The sequence below is a fragment of the Heterocephalus glaber genome, unplaced genomic scaffold (genome assembly GCF_053883595.1).
Source record: "Heterocephalus glaber isolate CG9 unplaced genomic scaffold, H.glaber_assembly_v1.0 deba00001497, whole genome shotgun sequence".
Classification (NCBI taxonomy): Eukaryota; Metazoa; Chordata; class Mammalia; order Rodentia; family Bathyergidae; genus Heterocephalus; species Heterocephalus glaber.
Window position 1 is genome coordinate 18,114,620 of NW_028258320.1, and position 23,381 is coordinate 18,138,000.

General features: G+C 44.5%; 1 protein-coding gene across 1 annotated transcript in view; it reads right to left on the bottom strand.

Moving 5' to 3' along the window:
* Positions 1 to 1,020: 1,020 nt before the first annotated feature.
* The window catches only part of Tspan15 (tetraspanin 15), an 85,264-nt gene continuing 62,903 nt past the window's right edge, over positions 1,021 to 23,381 (bottom strand). The window contains exons 8-9 of the mRNA XM_013072931.3: positions 19,541 to 19,569; positions 1,021 to 17,902 (exon numbers count right to left, since the gene is read on the bottom strand). Of these exons, the coding sequence (XP_012928385.1) occupies positions 17,884 to 17,902; positions 19,541 to 19,569 (48 nt within the window). The 3' untranslated portion in view covers positions 1,021 to 17,883. The remainder of the gene's footprint in view (positions 17,903 to 19,540; positions 19,570 to 23,381) is intronic.

Sequence of the window (23,381 nt, forward strand, 5' to 3'; positions counted from 1 at the left end):
TGTGCTTCCTGTCCAATACCAGGGACCCACGAAACCCATGAAGTCCTCTGTCTCTCCCTTTCACAGTCTTTGTCAGCTTCCTTTGGTGTAAACACAGACAGCTCTGAAACACTGTCATTCCTCTCTCCTGCCCCACCTGGGGGACAGAATACAGCAGAAGCGACACTGTCTGGAAATCCAGGGCCCTGGGTCTCTATTGTAGCTTCTCTGCTCTCGGTGTACTGCATGAATGTAGTGGCCACTTGGGGAGGTCACCTGCTTCTTCAGGCCAGTTTATTATTTCCATGGAATGAGAACTTAGAATTTTTCAAGAGAAGCTGGAAATTCCAATTTGTAGGTGAAATCTTCCTTCCTGATGTTGTAACTTATTGGGAAAAAATGATTAAATCAGTTTAGGCCAAAATCCATCTGAAGGTAGCCTTAGGCTGGAGTCTTAGGCTAGAGATGCAGAAAATATAAAGGGCAGAAGGAATCATGACTAGGCCTTATCTAACATAATCCTCTTGTTGTAGGTGGGGAAACTGAGGCCAAAATGTGGGAGGGAAGAGAAGTATAACTTGGTTATGGCCACACAGTGAGTTAGTGGCCTCGCTGGGCCAGGAATCCAGGTCTCCCACCCGGCTTGTGACTTCATTGTAACTTGCCTGGCTGAGTGGGTCCTTGGGACTCAGGGAAATGCTGAGCTGGGAGGAAGGGCAGCACGTTGAATCCCTCCCCCGGAGCTGGGCCAATCCAAGGCACCTCCAGTCCTCCAGGAGCCCAGTGGCTGGCACATTTCTGCACAGAGCTCCTGTGCTCCTCTCTTCCCCTTCGCCACCATCCTTCCTTCCCCATTCCAGGACCTGAGGCTCACAGCTGCCCCAGGCCAGTGGGAATGGCCCATTCGTACCCTTTTCCATCTGGACTCTGACAGACAAGCCACCCTCTCTGTGTGCGGTGGGTGGGTGGGAGGAGTATCTTCTTAATACTGACTTTTACAGCCAACCAAGAAATTAAATAAAGAAGCAAGGCAGAAGGAGACCAGATATCCCATTTATGAGCATTGACACAGATTAGAAGAACATGGCTCTTGGCTGTGGGTGGGTAGACTTCGTAACATGGAAAGCTAGAATCAGGCTAACTTACTCACAAGTCACAGCAATGCAGCCCCATCACACAGTCTCCTCCACTCACCAGGGCACAGCAGAAATGCCCGTCCCCAGCTGTCACTTGTACCCAGAGAAGGGCTGATGGCTTCTGCGAAACTCACCAGCCAGAGAGGTCACTCAACATTCCCAGGAGCCAAATGAGGAGAGAGCTGACAGGCCAGTTGCATCCTACTAATAAGGCTCGCTACACAGCTTCAAGATTCAATTTTGTCTGTACTACTGACTTCATAGCTGTACCTCTTTGTTATTCTCTTGGTATTGCTGTGGGCTTAAACTGGTCTTGCTTAAATCATTAGTCTACCATGAAATAATACTATCACATTCCACCCAGTGAGCTTTTTATTTCAAATACTGGAGTTTTCATCTCTTAGGTGTTCCATTTGGGTCTTTTAATCTTCAATTTCTTTTTTCATCAAAATCATGTTTTCCTCTAAATCATTAAAGATGAGTATTATTTGTAAGAGCTATTTTAATATCCTTGAGTACTAATTCCATCATCTCCTTTATTTCTGGACATATTTCCATTGGTCAATTTCTCTCCTGGTTATGGGTACCATTTTTCTGCTTATATTTCTAACCATCTTTTTTTTCCTAACCATTCTTGATTAGATGCTGGGTAGTGTAAATTCATGTTGCTGGGTGATGGATTTTGTTATTTTTCATTAAAGAAGGGTTGCACTTTGTTCTGGCAGACCATCAAAAGGCCAGCATGATCTTTGTAAGGCTTGTTTTTAAACCTTTTCTGAAAAGTAGGACTATCCTTAACGCTAGAGCTAGTTTATCCTCACTATTGAAATATTGCCTTTCTGGGGGTTTTCCCCCTTTGGTACCTCTGGACCTTGTGCTTGCCAGGCAGGCACGGTGCCACTGAGCTAAATCCCCAGCCCTAAATACTGCCTTTCTGGAATCTCTCATCACATATATGGATGTCTCATATACTCAGTCATATCTCTCTACTCTAGCTAGTAGGGCCTCTTATGATTTCCACATTTGGGCTTGGAAAAAAATTGTTTAATCTTATTCTCCCCAGGAGCTGCTCTTACTCTAGAAGGGTAGTGGTTTGTTTGCATTTATCAGTCTGGAGTTTCACTTACTACATGCACAGATTTGTATCTAAAGACTCAAGAGTTGTATGCATATTCCTGAAACTTTCTCTGCTGAGATCTCTCCTCTCCATTACTCAGTAGCACTGAGCTCTGTTTGGGCTCCATCCCTCTACCTCAGGATGGAAACCACCTTCTGGCCCAAAGCTGGTACTCTCAGGCTCATCTCATTTGTTTCTGTTCTCTCAAGATTGCTCTCCTGTGCTGTTGTCTGTTGTCTGAGAATTGTCAAGTCATGTATTTTGTCCTGTTGATGGACAAGCTGTTGATGGCAGGATGCCAGTCTGTCTCAGTTTGGAGTTTCTCTTACAGTTGGAAGCAGAAGTCAGTGAGACACCCAAAGTGAGGAAATGCTCCACCAACAGCTTCTGTACAACAATGAGGACCTGGACCATGGAGGGTTACATGGAGCATCCTTATGCTCTGCGAGACGTCTCTTTGATCATCTAGCAACAAGGCTCTATGGTACTCTGAAAGAATCAAGGATCAGAGATCAAATTCTGCAATGCCTTGTCTGCAATGTCTTTGTTTTTATCTGCCCCACTTCCTTTCCCATCTCTCTCAGTTTCAGCACCCTCCTTCCTTTGGAAAACAGCTCATCCCCAATTCCACAGGGTTTGGCTTGGGCTGCCCATTGTGATGCCCTGCCTTCCAGGCCATAAGGATGGGTACGTGATTCACGTCCAGCCAATCAGGACTCTTCATCCCCCTGGCTCAGCTATTGGTTCAGGGATGAGTACAGGATCCAAATTGGCCCAGTCACAACCCTTTCTTAGGGTTTTTACCTGGAGTCCTAGGACAGAAAGTCTTTCCCGGGCATTGCCAAGCTCGACTGATGGAGCCTCCAGCTTTCTGCAGCCACATCCTCCTCTCCCCCTTTCTCTGCAGTAGAGGAGATCAGGACAGAACAGCAGAGGAAGCTGACAACATGAGTGACATCCTTGGAGTCCCTGAGGCCAGCTCCACCTCGTACTGTCTGCGTATGTGAACCAACAATTCCCATTTCCGACTGGTTTGAGTTGATTTTCTGTCACTTTCACTCAAAACAATCTTACTATTTGTTTTCTGTTTCTGAGTCTTAGTCCATATGTCTTCAAAGAGCCCCGCTGCAAGGTGTATATGTGCATGATGATTTACTTGTTTGTGGGAAGAAAATATAAGCCCTTCTGTTCATGAATAGGCATTTCCCAGATGGAGCCAGGCCTATCAGAATGGCAAGTGAGCACAGGCAAACACCTGAAGACGTGAATCCATCCAAAGTCAGGGCAGGACCAGGGTCAGGTTCATTTTCACCCACCCACCACCAATCCAATCAATACTTACTGGATAAATGAATGAATGAATATGAAAAGACCAGAAGTGTTTAGGTGAGTGCCTGTAGTGAGGTGTAGGGGATGATGTGGAGGATTAAGAACAAGTGATGTGCGTTTTGGCAAGCAGGGAGATTCTTGTGCTCAGACTTGGGTTTCGAGGCCTCGCTTTGGGTGTGGGACAGACTGAGCAGTGACCTTTGTCAGGAGTCTACATCAGCAGTCAAATATGAAATGACAGAGACAAGGGAGCGAGGGGCTGCTGATATGAGGGCGATCCAGAGACACAGTCGCCTTGGTGACTGGGTGTGGGGTGATGTGCCAGTGTGGTGGGGGAGTTTGGGTCAGAAAGGGGATGAGAGTTGTAACACAGAAGTGAACCAATGAGAACCCAAGAGCTTCCACTTTGAGGGCCTAAGAAAGAAAAGCTCACAGTGAGAAAGTTCAGAGGCAGCCTGCCTTCAGTTGATGGCCTCTGTGTTTTTGAGCTGAGACCTCCAGATGGATGGATGTCCACTGGGCCATGAGAGTTGTCAGGGAAGGAGATACACATTGGGGAGCCATTGGGGAAGAGAAAATACTAAAACGAGTCTGGGAACAGATGGGGAAGCCAAAGAATGAAGCCCAGGTACATTCAAGGGGTGGGACCAATCCTGTCAAATAATCCCAAACTAGAGGGAGCCCACAGCCTGAGACAGCTGGGTCCCTCTGTGTACACAGCCCTGAAGCAGAGATCCCACTGGGGCCATAGGAAGAATCACACAGGAATCGGGAATCAGGAAATGCAGAGAGGTAGGAAGAGGCCAGGCAGAGAGTGGTGTCCTGGAAGCGAAGAAAGCTGACTCTCAACAACTGCTTTCAACAGAGTCTAAAGTCACAAGACAACAAGGAAGAAGAGAAGCTGGGAACGGGCAGACGTCAAGGAAAGACAGGGTGGGCTCAGCCAAGATGCCTGGTACTCTTGAGCAACTTACCCAGCCTCCACCAGCTCCTGGAGCGAGGGAGGAGGGAAGTTAAAGGCATTGATCCTTAAGAGTAGAGGGCACCTTGGTTGCTGCTTTATTTCTTATGATTATTCTCTTTTCACCAAGCTTTTCTGCAAGCTTCTTGGACAGCTTCAGGCCATGCAGACCATCCTCTCCTCTCCCCAAGCATCATGCTGGTGAGCCCCACCTCTAAACTACCCCTAGATGTCTCAGTTAGACCGCTATTCCTTACTATTGTGAAAGCAGGTGAGGTAGGAAGTCCCTAAACCCTAGGGGTCTCTAGGGTTGAATGGGTGTGGCTTAGCCTGAGCCACGCCCCCTAGCAAGCCCAGCCTTCCCCATGGCCTGAATTGCCTGGAAGGTGGAAGAGAGCATAGGTCCCATCTTGCAACCTGAATACCTTTGGGCCCAAAGCTCCCTAAAAAGTCTCGGTGGGACTGGCGTAGCAGGCAACAAGGCTGTTTGGAGAAGGCCTTGGCCCTGGAGGGGCGTATCAGACATTCCTGCACAGCGCCCCTGCAAAGCCCCCAGTCCTTCGCTTTCTGAGCCGCCCATTCGCTCTCCTCTGGGCTAAAGAAGAGTTCATTTAGCCCGGGGAGGGTGCAGAGGGCACAGGGAACGAGGTACAAAGCAGCACACTGTGTGGCCTCCAGGCAGGCCAGCCTTTGAAGGCAGATTTAGGAAGCTGATGCTAATTTCCTCTGAGACTGAGTCTGGGCCCCTGCTCCAGGTCCCGAAGGCAGGGAGAGCAGAGGCCCAACTTGCAGGTCCCAGGAGCCTTCATCCTCCACTCACCCTAGACTAGCAGTGACAAACCTTTTAGAGACCGAGTGCCAAACTGCAACCTAAAACCCACTTATTTATCACAAAGTGCCAACACTGCCCTTAAACCTGAATACTGAAGTTTTAGTTTAGAAAAAAACAACTCTACATTAACATTTTTTGCCTTAAAAGAAAAACACAATAACACCACTCGACCACTGCCCTAAACCTTGAACTCCTTCTGGGACCCTGCAACCACACCACAAAACACAAAGTAGGCCCCTCTAAGGATCCAGTAGATCCTCACCTGGTCTCTGTTTTGCAGGAGAGACAGACGAGCTAAGCATTGGACAACCAGGGTGAGATAGCCAGACCTTGGAGCCTAGGGGCACAGCCTTGCCTGGTGCAGCTGTTGGAACCTCTGGTGAGCCAAGTGTTCCCTAGTCATTCTCTGCACCCTCCGAGATGAGGCCCAAGAAAAACCTGGGTTGCAAACCCTGGCTGATTGCTCCCTATCCATCAGCCCACCCCAGAGAGCCCCAAGCTCCACTCCACAGCCCTCGGCCTCCCCAACACCAGGTTACTGAAGTATATATATTTCTTCATGGAATTAGCTTCCACTTGTTCTATTTGCAGTTAGGATATAAACTTTTCTTTTCAAATATGAAGTTTATGTAATATACTTTAAATCAGTGTGGAGAAAAAGAAGTAATCTTTAGGTGGATATGGCAGAAGCAAAATGTGTGGATCGGTTACTCCCTGCTGGGGAAGGTGCAGGAAGCCAGGTCTCTGGGGTGGAGAGTGTGGCTCAGAGACACTGGGACTGGTCCAGCAGCAGCTGGGGCCTCCCCACATCACTCAGGTAGCTCGGTAGGGGGTTGCCCTCGGTGGGCTGGAGCTCCCAGGACTCCCAGGCAGACCCCTGGCAGAATCCAAATAGTCCATCTCCCTACTGCATACAGCCCTGTTACCCAGAGGGCTGAGGGCTTTGTTCCGGTCCAGCACAAGACAGTGTGTACACACACACACAGAGTTCCTTCTCCCCTCACCCCTTCTCTCTCCCGGCAGCAAGGCCCCTTCAGGAGCCCCTTTGTGAGGTAATTGGATTTCTCCCCTTGTTAGCTTGCAATGAAAATGTCATCTATTCCAGGACACCGCCAGGGAGGGGCCAAGCCCCTTTCAGCCAAGCTGGAGCTGTGAAGCTATTCAGGCCTCCCAGCCTCCCACGGGGGCAGCTGCGGCTGGTCTTCCCTAACAATGCTCCCTCCTCTTCTCCTCCTGCCTACTAGTGTGCCCACCCTGGGAGCCTAGGTGGCTGGATTCTGGAGCTGCCAGCAGCCACTCTGGCTTGCTGTTACTCCACCCACCTACAGCAAGTTGGTACTGGAGGAATGTGATTTTAAGAGACTCTATCCAAATGCGGGCACGTGGGAAGAGGACAGGAGGGGAGGAAAGGGATCTTCCACCATGGTCACGGAGGGAAGTTCCATGGAAGTTCCAAGATGCCACTGGGAGCACTTGAGGAGCAGATGAGAGATAGTAAAGGACAGATGCTGAGGCAGAAGGATGGGTACCTTATCCACTGCTTTCGAAATCAGTGTTGTGTTGGAGGCTTCCAAGTCAGAAGCCACCTGGGCACAACGCAGGCTCAGCTTGAACCCAGCTCAGCATGTTCTTCTTGGCTTCAGGGTTTCTAGATACAAAGCTATCAGAAAAATGGCTCACAGTGTACTGAGACATCTGTCAGAGTCCTTCCCTGTAAAAATGAGGAAAATGGAATAGAAAGCAGTGGTGTAGATCTCTCATCTTAAAAGGCTCCCCTGAAGGGAGAGAACTAAATCCCCTAGCCCTATGTCCAGTACCCAGTGTGGAAACTGAGGTTCAGACATGTTAAACACTGACTCAAAACTGCGCAGCCGCTACGTGGCCAAGAAAATTTCAAATCCAAGTGCACCTCATTCTCAAACCTCTTCATTGTTAGATTTACTACTTAAAAAGCAAGTGCAATTCTGGATGACACCAACATCCAAAATGAGGGACAATGGGGTCTCCACACCTCTTTGTTCTGGTCACAGCCAAGTTGAAGAACAAGGACACAAATCCATGTCACTGCAAGAGAGCACTCAGAGAAACTCCCTCCCTGCCCATGGACAGCTATAGGCCACTGGGGAGCAAGTGGCATTCAGTCCCGCAGGGTCTCAGGACTAGCATGGGAAGTTACCAGGAGACGGGAGTGGGAGCGGGGGGACTCAGCCTAAGGAAGACATTTCTGAGAAAGATGGAGTGTGTTGGATCTTTTTAGTTGGAAACAGGGGCTCTGAGTGGAGTTGGGGAGACAATGCTGAGATTCAAAACCTCTTCATCCAAGGTGCCATGTGGAACCAGCTAATCACACTTCCAGGGCCTCTCATCACCAGACCATAACTGCAAGCTCTCCCTCCACTCGGCCTATGCCTTGGTCTACCCTCCCTCTACCCTAATTTATGGTCCTACCACTGACCCTCCAACATCAGCCCCTGCATACAGTTTCCCATCATGAGCCAAGCCAGTCCTGGTCACCATGCGAGCAACATTCTGATGACCCCATATGTACAAGGGCAGCAGCACCTAGACCCTGCTTCTTCCCCTCCAGTGCTGCTATCCTCCTGGAGAGCTTCAGCATCCTACTGACAATTCTCCTGGCACCTCTCCTTCTCTGCCCAGGATGTTCCCTTTGCTTCACGCAGCCATGCTTGCCCTGGAGCTTGGCACCATCCACCCAGAACCATCCCACTCTGAGGCTGTAAATGCCAGAGTCCACTGCCAGCTGCTGGACCCCCGCCTCAGGGGCTCCTTTCTGAACTCAGGACACATCCAGGCCATCTCTGTCACCTTCACAAGCTGGAAGGCAGGTCTGCCCCGGAGTGGGGTTCTCAGAGATGGCATCGAGGGATTGAGGCACATGGTTCCAGCTGTTCAGGCTGTGGACTTCAGCTCCAAGGGGAAGGAGTGTGATCAGGAGAGAGTAGCACCCAGCTCCATGCTGGCTCGCTTCTTCTCCTCATTCTGAGCACTGCCACAGGCGAGTGCCTCTGGTTGTTTGGGAAGGCTGTGGGCAGAGCTGGGACACCAGGCCATGGCAGCCGCATGACACCGGGAAGGTTTTATGAGAGGTGGGAACAGAAGTCTCAGAATGGTCACTCTCTCCCAGACTGGAATTCTTTTTATATCCCAGCTGCCTTCACTAATTATTTCTTCCAGCTCCCCTCCTCTCCTTTCCTTCTTCCCCTCCTCTACTTCTTCCTCCTCCCTCATCCTCTTCCTCCTCTTCCTCCTTCTCCACCAGGACAGATGTTACTGAATGCTTGTCAGGCTGGCTGAGGCACTTGACATGAGCCATCATGCTCATGTGACCTAGGTACTATCACTTGCTCGGAGATGTAGAGAAGATGAGAGACCCACCCAAGTCACTATAGCCAGTAAGTGGCGTCTGGCCCTGGAGCCTGTGCTGGACAGCACCCAGCATCCCCAGACAGACCTCTCCTGCCTGTGTCCCAGACCTTGGCACGTCCAAGGTGCCACCATGCAGCCTTCAGAAAAGCCAGGCCCTGGGAGACAGGATCCTCACCTCTTATCACTTCCTCTAGCCCACATTCTGGCATCTTCACTCCACCAGCTTTCAAATCCTCTCCTGTTAGGGACCGAACTTTTGTGTCTCCCATAAATTCATACACTGAAGCCCTAACCCCAGCGCAATGGAATCAGGAGGTAGGGCCTTTGGGAGGTGACTGGGTTTAGGTGAGGTCACAAAAGTGGGGCCCCTAAGAAGGGATTAGTGTCATCAAAAGAAGAGACAGTGGGGCCTTTTCTCCTCACCATGGGAGGACAGAGCAAGAAGGCAGCCATCTGCAAGCCAGGAGGACCCTCAGAACTCAACCACACTGGCATCCCAATCCTGGACATCCAGCCTCCAGAAGTGTGAGAAATAAATGCCTGTTGTTTGAACTGCCTACTCTATGGTATTTTGTTATAGCAGCCCAACCTGACTAACCACCCACTGTACAATCTTTGTCCTATTAAAGTATGAGATCCCTGGGTTCAGAAACTATTTTGTTACCCCTCTGTCTCTCCGTGCCCAGCATAGATTCTGGAACATAGTAGATGTCACCAAATATTATCTGAATCAATAGTCAGTGAATCCTAGTGATTCTTACATGACAGTATAATACCAGCCAGCTACTGGACCAGAGTTTTGTTAGGTCCACATGGAAATAGTCACATGTCCCCATTTGGTCAAAGGCAAGAGCACTTCCAGTTGAGGTTGCAGTTGGTCTGGGGCTGGAGTCAGGGAGGGCAGGCTGCACACAAGTGTCCAGTGAAACCTGTTTAATGAGTCCCTTTGGCCTAGTGCTTGGGGACAGCATGTTAGACCTTTCTCTTTCCCAAGAAGGCGGCTTCCTCAAGTGTGTACATGGACTGGAGCAGTGGGTAGACTCCACAGCTCTGACCTTTCTCACCACGTAGGCAAGTTCTGAGGTTTTTGGCCATACCTGAACACTCCCCAGTCTGAGTTTTACCAAAGGTACAGAGGGGCTGGGGATTTAGCTCAGTGGTTCTGGCACCTGCCTCGCAAGCGCAAGGTCCTGAGTTCGATCCCCGGTAAAAAACAAACAAAAAAACCCCAAAGGTACAGGTTCACCAGGGCTCCATGGATTGTGGGGAGAGTTACAGGGTGTCAAACCCCTGGCTCATGATTTTTTCCCTTGAGTATCTTCAACATTTACTTCACTTCCTTCTGGCATGAAGTAGCACTGCCTAAAAGTCTAATGATAATCAAATTTTATTTCCCTTTTAAATCACTTGATTATTTTTTTCTTATATCAACTTTTTTTTTTCTTTTTCTTCATAGTCCAGTAATTTTCCTAGAGTGTTTTGTGGTATTCATTCTGGGTTGTATTTTCAGGTATATGTTGTACTCTTTCCCATGCATAGCTTCTAATTGTTTTATTCCAAGAAAGTTTTTTTTGCCAGGTATGGTGGTGTCTGCCTGTAATCCCAGGCAGAGGCAGGAGGAACACAGTTCAAGGCCAGCCTGGACCCATAGTGAGACCCTATGTCAGAAACAACACCTTTCTCAAATAATAGCTCTTAGAGTTTGTTCTATGCCTTTCTTTGGAGTTTCTTCTTCAAGAACTTCCATGATCCATCCAATGGATCTTAGGGGCAGGGTAGAGTTAGAGGGTTAGGGTTAAAGTTGGATTAGGGTTTTTTTTGAGACTGGGTTTTGCTATGTGGTTCTAGCTAACCTTGAACTCATTATGTACCCCATGCCGGCCTCAAACTTGTGGCCAGCCTCTTGCCTCAGTCTCCTGTGTGCTGAGATTACGGGCTGTGCTACCACACCTAGCTAGATCATCTCTTTACTTCATCTCTATTGTTCCTGTCATGAGCAATTTTTTTCCTCTCCTAGCTTGTGTTAGTCAGCTTTTAGTTGCTGTGACAAAGTACCTAAGATAAGAAATCTAAAGGAGGAAAGATTTATTTGGCTTACAGTTGCAGAGGTGTTAGTCTATGGTGATCTGGCTTCATGATTTCTGGACCTATGGAGGTAGTGGTGGAGAAAATCTGCTCACCTCCCCACAACCAGTGACCAGAGAGAGAAGGATAAAGCCAGAGAAAGAATAAGGGAACTGGGACAAGATCTGACCTTCAAAGTGATGCTTTCCTCCAAGTGAGCCCTACCTCCTAATAGCCCATTCAGCAATGAACACTGATGAACATGTAGTTCTCTTTTTTGGTTGGGTCTTTTCCTGGTTTTGGAATCAAAAATACTTGCTTCCAGGAATTAATTTGGAAGTATTGCTTCCCTTTCAATTTCATTGAAAAGTTTAAAGAGTAGTGGCAAAAAAAAAAAAAAATAGGCTGGGGATTTAGCTCAGTGGTTCCGCCGCCTGCCTCGCAAGTGCAAGGTCCCGAGTTTGATCCCTGGTACCAAAAAAAATAGTAGTGGCAATAGTTCTTCTCTAAATGTCTTGTAGAATTCAGCAGTGAAGCCATAAGGACCTGGGTTTTTCTTTGTTGGTAAATTTTTAATTACGTTTTCAATTTTCACTGATTGTAATTGGGGTGTTTAGAATTTTTATATCTTCTTCGTTCAACTTTGGAAATTCATATTTATCTCAAAATCTGTCCATTTCTTCTGTGTTTTCCATTTTATTAGAGTACAGGCTCTTGAAATAGGTATTGATGATCCTCCGGATTTCTGCTGGATCTGTTGTGACTTCACCCCTTTCATTCCTAATTGCATGGATTTGAGCCTTTCCTGGTTTTTTGGTATAAGGTTGGGTAAGGGTTTATCTATTTTATTTATTCTTTCGAAAAACCAATTCTTTCATTTGTTGATTTTTTGTTTTGTTCTCTTAGTCTCCATTGCATTGATTTCTGCTCTGATCTGTATAATTTCCTCCCTTGTATGAGCTTTGGGTTTGTTGTGCTCTTCTTTTTCTAGGAGCTTAAGATTCAGCATTAGATTGTTTATTTGAGCTCACTCTGTTTTCCTAGTGTGGGGATTCACTGCTATGAATTTCCCTCATAGAACTGCTTTCATTGTGTCCCATAGATTCCTGTATGTTGTACTGGCATTATCATTTAATTGCAAAATCTGTCCAATTTCTTCTTTAATTCCCTCTGTGACCCACTGGTTGTTCAGCAGAATGTTATTCAACTTCCATGTGTTTGTGAAGTTCCTGTGGTTTCTTATGGTATTGATCTCCAGTTTAATTGCACTATGGTCTGATAATATGTAAGGGATAACTTCAATTCTTTTGCATTTACTTAAACATGTTCTATGAACAAGTTGTGGTCTATGTTAGAGAATGGCCTGTGTGCAGCTGAAAAGAATGTATAATCTGATTTTGTGGGGTGGAACACTCTGTAGACATCTCTTAAGTCCATTTGTTCAAAAGCTTGGCTCAGTGCTAGTATTTTGTTGTTAATTTTTGTCTGGATGATCTGTCTGTTTGTGACAGCGGGGTATTGAGATCCCTCACTACAATTGTATTAGTGCTTATTTCGTTTTCCATGTCCCTTAATATTTGTTTTGTATAGTTGGGGGCATTAGTATTTGATGCATATGTATTTATGATTATCATCTCCTCCTCTTGGATTGTTCCCTTTACAAGGATGTAGTGACCTTCTTTGTCTCTCTTAATTAGTTTTGGTTTGAAATTTACTTTGCAAATAAGATAGCAACCCCTGCTTTTTTCCGGGTTTCTGTCACATGGAAAACTGTTTTCCATCCTTTTACTTTCAGTCTATGAGTTTCTTTTTGAACTAGGTGTGTTTCTTGTATATAGCATATTGTTGGATTTTGCTTCTTAATCCATTCTGCCAGTCTGTTTCTTTTGATTCGTGAGTTGAGGCCATTAACATTGATGGTTATTAACATTGAATCTGATATGTATTGACTTATCATTGTCATGTTATTTTCCTGTTGTTGGCTCTTTTTTATTTTTTTTCCCCCCTCTCATTTTAGTTTCTTGCCTTGCCTAATGGATTTGCTCTGTTTGGCCTCATGGAGTTGTGACCTTCATTGTCTTTTTCTAGAATATTTTTAGAATTGTTTGGAGTGCTGGTTTGGTATTCATGAAGTTTCTCAGGTGTTCTTTGTCATGAAAGTATCTTATTTCCCCATCAATTTTGAAAGATACTTTTGCAGGACACATGAGTCTAGGTTGGAGCTTGTTTTAGGTTTGAAATACCTCACCCCAGGCTCTCCTTGATTTGATGGTTTGTGTTGAAAAGTCTGCTGAGATTCTGATAAGCTTTCCTTTGCATGTGATTTGTTTCTTTTCTCTGACTGCTTGAATTTTTTTGTTCTTCTGTTGGGTTTCTGGGATCTTGATTATTATATGTCTAGGTGTAGATTTTTTTTTTTTTTTATCATGGCTAGTTGGAGTCCTATATGCCTCCCTTATCTGTATGTCAAATTGTTTTGCTCTGTTTGGGAAGTTTTCGGTCATTAATTCTGTGAACAGTTTTTTTTTATGTCATTTGTACTTTCTCCTGCTTTTTTGTGGTCTCCTATCAGTCTTATATTATTTTTCTTTGAGTCATCTAGGAGCTGTTGGATTGATTTCTCATGGTCCCTTACTAGTTTTAAGAGATCTCTCTTTTCATGGTCACTGATCTCCATCCTGTCTTCTATATCTGACATTCTGTCTTCAGATTGGCTCAGTCTGCTGTGTATACCTTCAATAGAGTTCTTAATCACCTGGATATCTCTTTGACTCTGTTTCATGGATTCCATTTCTTTCCTATGTTGGGTGTTCATAATTTTCATTTCTTTCCTACGCTGGACATTCATGGCTTCCATCATGGTCCTGAACTCATCTATTTTTTTTTTTATCTGTTTCTGTTCTAGAGTCTCTAATCATGTCTTTCATTCTGCTCACCATCTCTGTAGTTATCTGGGAAATTATTTCTGTTTTGAATTTTTCTAGAGCCTCATTCATCTCTTTTGTTACTTCCTATGATATCAGTTCAGGGTGTCCAGGTGGTTGATTATCAGACTTTTCCACCTTGTTACCCCCAGAGTTTGACCTTGGTGAGCTGGAAATCTGTGATTGTGCCTTGCTTAAATGTCTTCTCATTTCTATTTTTGTTGTTGGTACTATCCTTGGTTTAGTTCCTGGGTTGATACTTCAATATTGCTTATTGTAGGTATCTTTGTTGCTTGTATTTAGAACCCTTATAGAATGATTGCTTCTCAGAGGTGTCTTCCAGATATAGCTGGTCTTAAAGTTTGAGTCTCTAATGACTCTGGGGCAATCTCATTTTCATTATACCAGAAGGATAACTGATTAGATTGATCACAACACCTTAGCCCAAATGATACAATCAGCAACAACAATAGTATAAAGTTCAGCTTAGAAAATGACAATGTGTGGTAGTTATTAATGTATCACCTTTAACAACGTGAATTAAATCAAAATCGAGGACCAGCCCAACATATGTTTATAGTGAATAAACTCTTCAATATAGCAACTTTACCCTTTGGGAAAGGGTCTTAGAAGAATTTGGGGAGGGAGGGATAGATAGGTAGAAGGATAGGGAAAGGTTAGAAGTGAGGCCAGAGGACACAGGAAGATCATGAAAACTCTAGGGAACTGTTGAAGACAAGAGGAAAAGACAGAATGAAAGAACAAAGACAAGAACAGAACAATCTATCTGCAATAGGGAAGCTAGAAACTGTATTGACTTTCCTCTGAAACTAATGACAATTGGGAGAAAGAAAAAGAAAGAAGAAATCCGAATTAGGGCAGGAATGAGAACAAGAAGGGAGATGAAGAACAATGTGGGAGAGCGAGAGAGTGAGAGAAAGAAAAGAAAAAGAAGAAATTTTTTTTAAAGAATAGAAAAAAATAACTAAAATTAAAAATAAGAGCAAAAATAATTTTTTTTGGTTTTGGTACCAGGGATCGAACTCAGGTCCTTGTGCTTGCACAGCAGGCAGCGAAACCACTGAGTGAAATCCCCGGCCCAGAAAAAAATAATTTTTAAAATAAAAAATAAAAACGAAGGGCCTCCTTCAGGGTATGTCTCTGCTGTCACAATAGAAAACATGGACAGCAGTGTGCAGATCTAAGTCAATTAGTCTCGGCAAGCCAGCAGCAGACCCCTGAGATTCAGGCTGATTTCTGGCTGCAAGTCCCAAGTTGAGCTCCCAGTCTTCCTGCAGGGTTGAACTCTACAAGGTTCTACTGCCCTTTCCAGCTGCCCTTCCCCTGAAGATTGTCCAGGTTCCAATGGGAGGAGGCTATCCCTCCAACTTACCAAGTACAGTGGTCTGGTGTGCCCTTTATTGCAGAGATTATCTTCACTTTTTCAGTGGGCTTCAATTTTCATCAAGGAGCCTGAGAGAGGCCCTCTTTCTGTTGTTCACTTCTGCTCTATCTTCTAGAGCTCAGGCCAATGGCCTTTATGACCCCCTGTGTCTCTGGGGTGTGGATCCAGGAGGCCAGAGGGAGGGGTGGAGTGGTGGTGCTACAGGTGCCCTCGCGGCTCCACTCCTCACTGTTGCACCCCTGGCTGGGAGGCCCATAAGGGGTGGTGCAGCCTGATGGCTCTAGGCAGCTCCGCCAGAAGTTTTTATTCTTTAAAACTTGGTTAGAAGTCAACATTTCTTCTTCCTGGAACCATCCAAGAATATCCTTCTGAGACTCACTTGTTAGGCTATGTGCTGTATTATAGCTGATGGAATGGGACAGAAGCAGAGCCCTTCCAGGCATAGGTCACAAGAACCTCTGATTTCCCATCCTTCTGCACTTCATTCTTCTACAGTGAACTTCTGCAATGAACTGGACAGCTACCTGGGAAAGATGATGAAGATACAAGATGGAAACAACATGGATCCTGGAATTACCATCGGGAAGCAGGTGCCCATCAGTGAGGCCCAACTGCCTTGGCCTCTCCATGAGTAAGAGATAAATTTCTATTGTGTTAAGTCCCTAAAATATAAGGAGCTGTTATGGATTATATCTAGATGTCCCCCAAAGCCTCATGTGCTCATAGGTAGGGCTTTTGGGAGGTGACTGGATCATGGATATGCAATACTCACCAGTGGATTAGCCCATTGATGAGTTTATAGCTAAATGTGATGTTGAGAGGTGAAACCTGGTAGAAGGGTCACTGGAGGTGTGGCCTGGAAGGGTCTTTCTTCCTCCTCCTCCTCCTTTGATCCCTCTGCTTCCTGCCACCATGCCATAACTAAACCTTCTCTGCAATGCCCCAGTCCTATGCTGCCCTGCCTTGGAGCCAGCTGACTATGGACTGAAACCTCCACAAACTATGAGCCAAAATAAACCTGTCTTCCTTTAATTTGTAAGTGTCTGGTGTTGTGTCCCAACAATGAGAAAGTAACTAAGATAGGAGGAAGTCACAGCAGCTACTATTCCCATGTCAATTCTGTCAACTGTAAGCAACTAAGTCATGGATACCTTTATCATAGTTTTCTAATAGTTTTATTGATATAATTCATGTATCACAATCTACCCAATGAAGAGTACAATGCAATGATTTTAGCCCATTCATAGATAAATATAGCTATAATTGGTCTACTTAAAACATTTTCATCAACTCAAAAAAGAAGCCCCCTTGCCAGGGATTTAGCTCAGTGGTGATGCCACCTGCCTCCAAAGTGCAAGGTCCCAAGTTCAATCCCAGGTACCAAAAAAAGGAGAAGAAGGCCCTTACCCTTTAGCTGTCTACCTCCCAACTCCTCTACCTCTACCCCAAGTCCTAAGTGGCCACCATTTACTCTTTATTAATGGACTTTCCTATTCTGAACATTTCATGTGAATCAAATCACATAACTAGGTGGTCTTTGGGGACTGGCTTCTTTCATTTAGTACAATGTTTTAAAGGTTCATCTATGTTAGGGCATGTTTCAGAATTTCATTACTTTTTATGGCCAAATAATATTCCATTGTGTGGATATATTACATTTTATTTAACCATTCGTTCATTGATGGGTTGTTTCCACTTTTCAGGTATTATGAATAATGCTATCATAAATACTCAGGTTTAAATTTTTGTGTGGACATATGTTTTCATAACTCTTGATTGTATACCTAGGAACACAATGGCCAGGCCTCATGATAACTCTAAGTTTAATCATGTGAGGAACTGCTAGACTGTTTTCCAAAGTGACTGTGCCATCTTCTGTGTCCACAGCAATGTTTGAAGGTTTCAGTTTCTTTGTGTGCTTGCCAGCACTCATTATTATCGATTTTTTTCATTCTTCTTACCCTATTGAGTATGAAATGCCATCTTCATCATGCTTCTTACTGGCATTTCATTAGTAACCAATGATATCAACTATCTTTTCACATGATTATGGAGTATTTATACATCTTCCTTGGAGAAATGTCTGTTCAGATTCTTTGTCCATTTTTCAGTTTGGGTTGTCTTTTTTTTTTTTTTTTTGGTACTGGGGATTGAACTCCGGACCTTAGGCTTGCAAGGCAGAGAGCGTAACCACTGAGCTAAATCCCCAGCCCTGGGTTGTCTTTTTATTACCGAGTTAACTAAGTCAGAGTGTCTTGTTTGTTTGCTTGCAGTACTAGGGATTGAACCCAGAACGTCACATATGCTAGGCAAGCACGGTGCTGCTGAGCTACATGCCCAGCCATTTTTATTTCATTTTTACAATCTTGAGACAGAGTCTTGGTAAGTTGCCCAGGCTGGCCTTGAATTTGTGCCCTTCTTGCCTGAGCCTTCCAATTGGCTGGAATTACAAATGTATGTCACTGCTCCCAGCAAAGTCATAGATTTTTTTTTTTTTTTTGGTACCGGGAATCGAACTCGGGTCCTTGTGCTTGCACAGCAGGCAGTGAAACCACAGCTAAATCCCCGGCCCAGTCATAGATTTTTAATCACACATTACTCTTACATACAGTCATGGGCCTGTTCAAGTTTACTTTTTCATTTCGGATTAGTTTTGTTAATTTATACTCTTCTAGAAAATTATCCATTTCTCTAGTTTCTTCAGAGCTCCACATCATGTCGTTTATAATTTTTTTCAGTGGTAGAGGATTTACCTCACATGCATAAGGCTGAAACAAAAGAAAAATAGTTTTAAATATATCTTCTAAATTTTATGGAACCATTCCTCTTTTGTTAATAATTTCAATTTCAGTTTAGATTTCCTCTCTGATACATTGGCTATTTGAAAGGTGTTTATTATCTTTTCAGTTAGTTATAACCTTTTAAAAATAGTCTTTTCATTATTGAATAGTCATTTCAATGAACTAAGGTAGAGTGTAGCCTAGAAAATCTCTACTTTTTTATATATATATTCTTATATTAATTTAGGTTATCTTTGTGACCAAGTACACAGTAAACTTCTGTTAGTTTTTCACAGTTCTGTATGGAACAAAATAAACTATTATTTATTTATTTATTTATTTATTTTTATATGATCTTTAATTTTAATTATTCAAATCCTCCATTTCCTTATCTACTCTTTGTTTACTAAAGTGTCAAATTCTGAAAGCCTTCTATGTAGTCACCCACTATAATTGTGCTTTTCTTTTCTTTTTTAAAAGTTTTTTTCTTAAAAGTTCTATTTATGGACCAGGGATTTAGCTCAGTGGTTCCACCGCCTGCTGGGCAAGTGCAAGGACCCAAGTTTGATCCCCGGTACCAAAAACAAAAAGTTCTATTTATATTTTTAAAAGTTTTCGCTAGGCTTATTTAACTATGTAGCACAGTGTGGCACACAAACGTTTATGACTATGGCTATAGTTTGGATTGTGAATGCCCCCAAAAGTACGTGAGTAAAAGGCTTTGTTTCTAGAAGACACAATTGGGAAATGTCGAAGGCTTCAGAGGCGGAGCCCAGGGGAAGGGTTGGAGGTCATTGTTTGCCCTTGTTTTCTGTTCTTCATGAAGAAAGAATTTTTCTTCTAGAACTCAGTATTGAATTTGACCAATTAATACAACATAACTGAAACTTCTAATATTGAGCCATCTAGTTTGAGACCACCCTGATTTTGTTAATTTGTGGATAACTTTTATTTTTTTCTGCTTGAATTCTTTATCTTTGGTGCTGAAGACATCCACCAGGACATATCTACTTAGGAATTTCCTTCTTAAAATTTGGCTTTCTATAGATTGAGCCCCGAGTCTGCACAGCAGCTCCACCCCTGTCTTTTGGCAGGTTAAAGAGTACCTAAAAGGGAACCCAAGTGACCAGTGGAATTTGAAAAAGAAGAACAAGTTTGAAGAACTCACACTTTCCAATATCAAAACTTAATATAAGCCTATAATAATCTAAATGGTGTGGTACCAGCATAAAGAAGGACATGTGATTCAATAGAAAACCCAGTGATAAAACCTTGGTATGTGGCCCATTGATTTTCCACAAGGGTACCAAAACCACTCCATGAAGAAAGGACACTCTTTCCAACAAATGGTGTTGGAAAAGTTGGATATCCATATGCAAAAGAATGAAGTTAAACCCTTACCTTATGCCATGTACAAAAATTAACTCAAAATGGCTCAACAATCTTAATGTAAAAGCTTAATCTATGAAACTCTAAGACAACAGGGAAAGCTTTATGACATTGGATTTGGTTTCTTGAATATGGCACCAAACGCACAGGCAACAAAAGAAAAAAACAGACGATATGGTCTTTATCAAAATGACAAACTTCAGGGCCAGGAATTTATCTCAGTGGTGTCGCACCTACCTTCCAAGTGCAAGGTCCTGAGTTCGATCCTTGGTACCGGAAAAAAACAAAACAAAACAAAAATGACAAATTCCAAATGAATGAAAAGACAATCTACTCAAAGGAAAAAATAAATATTTGCAAATAATATCTCAGATGAGGAATTAATATCCAGAATATATAAAGAATTCCTATAACTCAATAATACCAATAACAACAACAAAACAACCTGATTCAAAAGTGGGCAAATGACTCAAATCAAAAAAAGAAGATATACAAATGTCCAATGAGGCAGGAAAAGCTTCTCAGTATCACTAGTGATTAGAAGGCAAATCAAAACTGTCAGACAAGATTTCATGCATTTTAGGATAGCTATTATCCCAAATAACAAGGGTTGTTGAAGATGTGGAGAAATTAGAACTCTGTGCATTGCTAGTGAGAAGTACAATGGTAGATTCACTGTGAAAAATAATTCGGCAGTTCTTCAAAAAGCTAAACATAGGGATAGCACATGATCCGGCAATTCCCCTTCTGGGTTTGTGCCCAGAAGAGTTGAAAGAAGGGAGTCAAATAGATACTTGTACCCCAATATCTATAGTAGCACTATTCACATACCTGAAATCTAGAAGCAACCTAGGTGACTATCAGTGAGTAAATGAATAAACACAATGTGGTTTAGCCATACAATGAAATAATATTCAGTCTTAAAAATAATGAAATTTTAATACATGCCACAATGTGGATGAACCTTGAAAATATTATGCTAATTGAAACAGACTAGATACAAAAGGTCAACCATTGTACAATTGAATTTATCAGAGGTATATAGTCAAATTCATAGCATAGTGGTTACGGGAGTTGGAGGTGGGGAGCAAAAGAGCTTCTATTGAGGATGATGAAAAAGTTCTAAAAATGATGATGGTTTCACCCCATTTTGATTGTACTTAATGCCACTGGTTCATACACCTAAAAATGATTAAAATGATTAAATTTATATTCATATATTTTACCACAAAAAGAAAATTTGCAAGAAAAAACCCCCAAAAAGTATAGAAAGCTACTGAGCATGACAGAAATTCTCATCTAAGGATACCCTGCAGGGACAAACATTCACAGCTGAACATGTCCATTTCCAATTTTTGAAGAAAATTGTAAAGGTAAATTAATTGTCAAAGTCAATTCTCATCAGGTCCCATTCTTCTTTTTCACTTCAGCCTCATGAATTTTATATCTTTCCTTCTAGTCCTTAGTTTTGTGCTTCTCTTTCTTCTACAGACATCTATAGTGATGTACCACTTTCAGATTTAAATATATGACATCCTGTTCTCTGGTTCTCATCATTTTGCATTGGCTTTTCCTCTCAGCGTTTAAAGCAGTGTGTAACACTGCCCTGAAGGAACAACCCACTATAGCTTCTCGCTCCTCTTCTGGCTAACATGTAGGATGCTCCCATTTTTCACTTTTGCAAGCAGTGCTGCAATAGATTCTCATGACCATCTCCCAGGGCCCTTAAGCCCAGGGCCCTGGAAGCCTCCTCTCTTTACCCAGGGAGCTCTAGATATCATCATCTTATTTATAAGCACTGGAGGAAGTTGGGGAGAACCACCATCAGATTTGCACATTTTTAACTTTCCTGGGTCTTTTTTTTTTCCTTTTTCCCAGTGAATAGTTCAGGGCTGAAGATGTAGCTCAGTGGCAAAGTGTTTGCCCAGCATGTGCAGTTCAGTCCCTAGCACCACAAAAGAAAAGTTTTTCCTTCTTTGTAACTTTGGCTATTGCTTCTGATCTCTTTATTACAGGGGAAGGCACCTGCTGGAGCGCTTGGAGACTCCTGTGGCCCCCTTGTCCTTGCATGTTCTCAGAGACACTGTGTCCTTATATCCTTTCCCTTTGCATCCTGGGGATGTTTTCCCATCTAGTCCTTCGTATCTTGCATTTGATTTCTATACTTTCAGGTCTACTATTCATTGCCTCCAATACCAAAATTTTAATTCAGCTACTATATTTTTCATTGACCACTCTCTCCTGCCATGAGTCGTCATTATTTAACAAAGCAGTATTCTCTCCTATGTTATAAGGGGGCCTGAAGTACAAATATTTTAATTTTGCCAGTAAACACTATTGCTAAGGAAGGCTGTACTTGGAGTCACATATTTGTTGCATCTTTATTGAGCATCTACTATGTGTCTTGTGGGGCACCAGAGCTGTGGTGGTAATAAGATGCAATCTGGATCTCGGATGGTCTGAGGGGAATGTAGGTCCAGCTGAGCCCTGTCCCCAGCAGATGTTCTCCACCTGCTGATGTCCCTTTTGGATGTGAGACCCATTCCAATGCTCCAGGTGACATGGCCCAGGTGCCTCTGCTGGTCTGCTGGGATATGTCCCTGCCTCTAGCACTCTCCCTGACCAGGCGGCTCTTCTCATCAGAGTTGTTTCTAAGTCCCGCTCTGGCTGCCTGCCTGCACAATACAAAGGCTTCAGAAGCTCCAGAGCTTCCCAGCCAAGCCTAAGTCCATACCAGGAGCACAGCCAAGGCCCAGCAGAAGGGCCCTAGGCCCTCGCTAATGGTGTCTCAGTCGTGTCTTTGTCAGAAGCTGCGACAAGATCTGCCTCCAGCACAGGCTTAGCTGCCTAAGCTGGCACAGATGTTAGGTTTTGGGATTTCTCTGGGGTGTTCACTGGATATTGTGGCCATCGAATGCTAACTTTGGCAGATGTGGGGGAAGACACAGGAACAGGAGAAGAGGGAAATACAGGATGACAGGAGCACTAAAGGGCATCCTGTCATCTGGCACGGCCACCCCTGGGCCACCGCGTCTGGAATCCTCACATAGAGTGGAAATGATAGAAGCCATAGCGTGCGCCCAGCCTCCTGGGGACCAGGGATGGGACACAGAGGGCCAGCACGTCCCAGGGCCCAGCCACACAGGTGCCATGTGCTCCAGGCCGCCAGCCGTCCCTCAGCCAGGGCTGCCTAGTGAGCACCTGCCATGGCCCAGGTGTCACTGTCTAAGCTCAGGAGACAGCAGAGCTCATAGCTGCTCAGATCCTTGCCCCAGCACAGCAGCTCGGCAATCCTTGCCGTATCACTGCTGACTGGGGCCGTGGTGCCGCAGCGTGAGGGGCAGAGAGAGGGTGCCAAGCCCCTTCAGGGGCCACGGACCTTCCATGCACTGTCTCATGTGGTCCTCAGGGGGACCCAGCCAGGTAGGGACAGTCTCACTGTCACCCTCCTCCGCCTCCACATTGGCTCACGGCTGTCCAAAGGCCGAAGCCTCCCCCTGGTGGTCACCCGATACCTGGTGCTAAGGCCGTGCTGGCGACCGGAGACCGTACCTGGGGCCGTTACGGGGGAGCTGACGCTGGACCATCAGGTGGCCTTGATCCTGGGTCGCCAGGGTGCAGGCAGAGTGGGTCACGTCCCGCAAAGAGGGAATAAAGCATGTGCTTCATGGCCCCTAGTGGATAAATCGATGAAAACTAAAATATGCTAAGCACAGGGTCCAGCACAGAGGGCCTTATTAGCCGAGAGGCCAATGGTTACTACATATTGTTCACACCCAGCCTCCGCTTCTCAGTCTATACGACTGTTTCATTTGTCTGCCTCACAGAGTTGACGTGCATTCATTCAACAGATACTTATTAAATGCCTGCTATGTACATGTATATAATAGTTTTAGTCCTTGTTTTGTGGTCTGCTCTTTGGGATTAGCGGAGGACGGTCGGGAACGAAATGGCTAGCGAGGGGCTCTGATCAGAGGCGGACAGCGCCACCTGGTGGACACATGCTGCCATGTCATCTTTGTTCATTTTCTCCAGCCTTCTTTTTGAGACTCTCAGGATTGTAACTGGGGACCCCTTC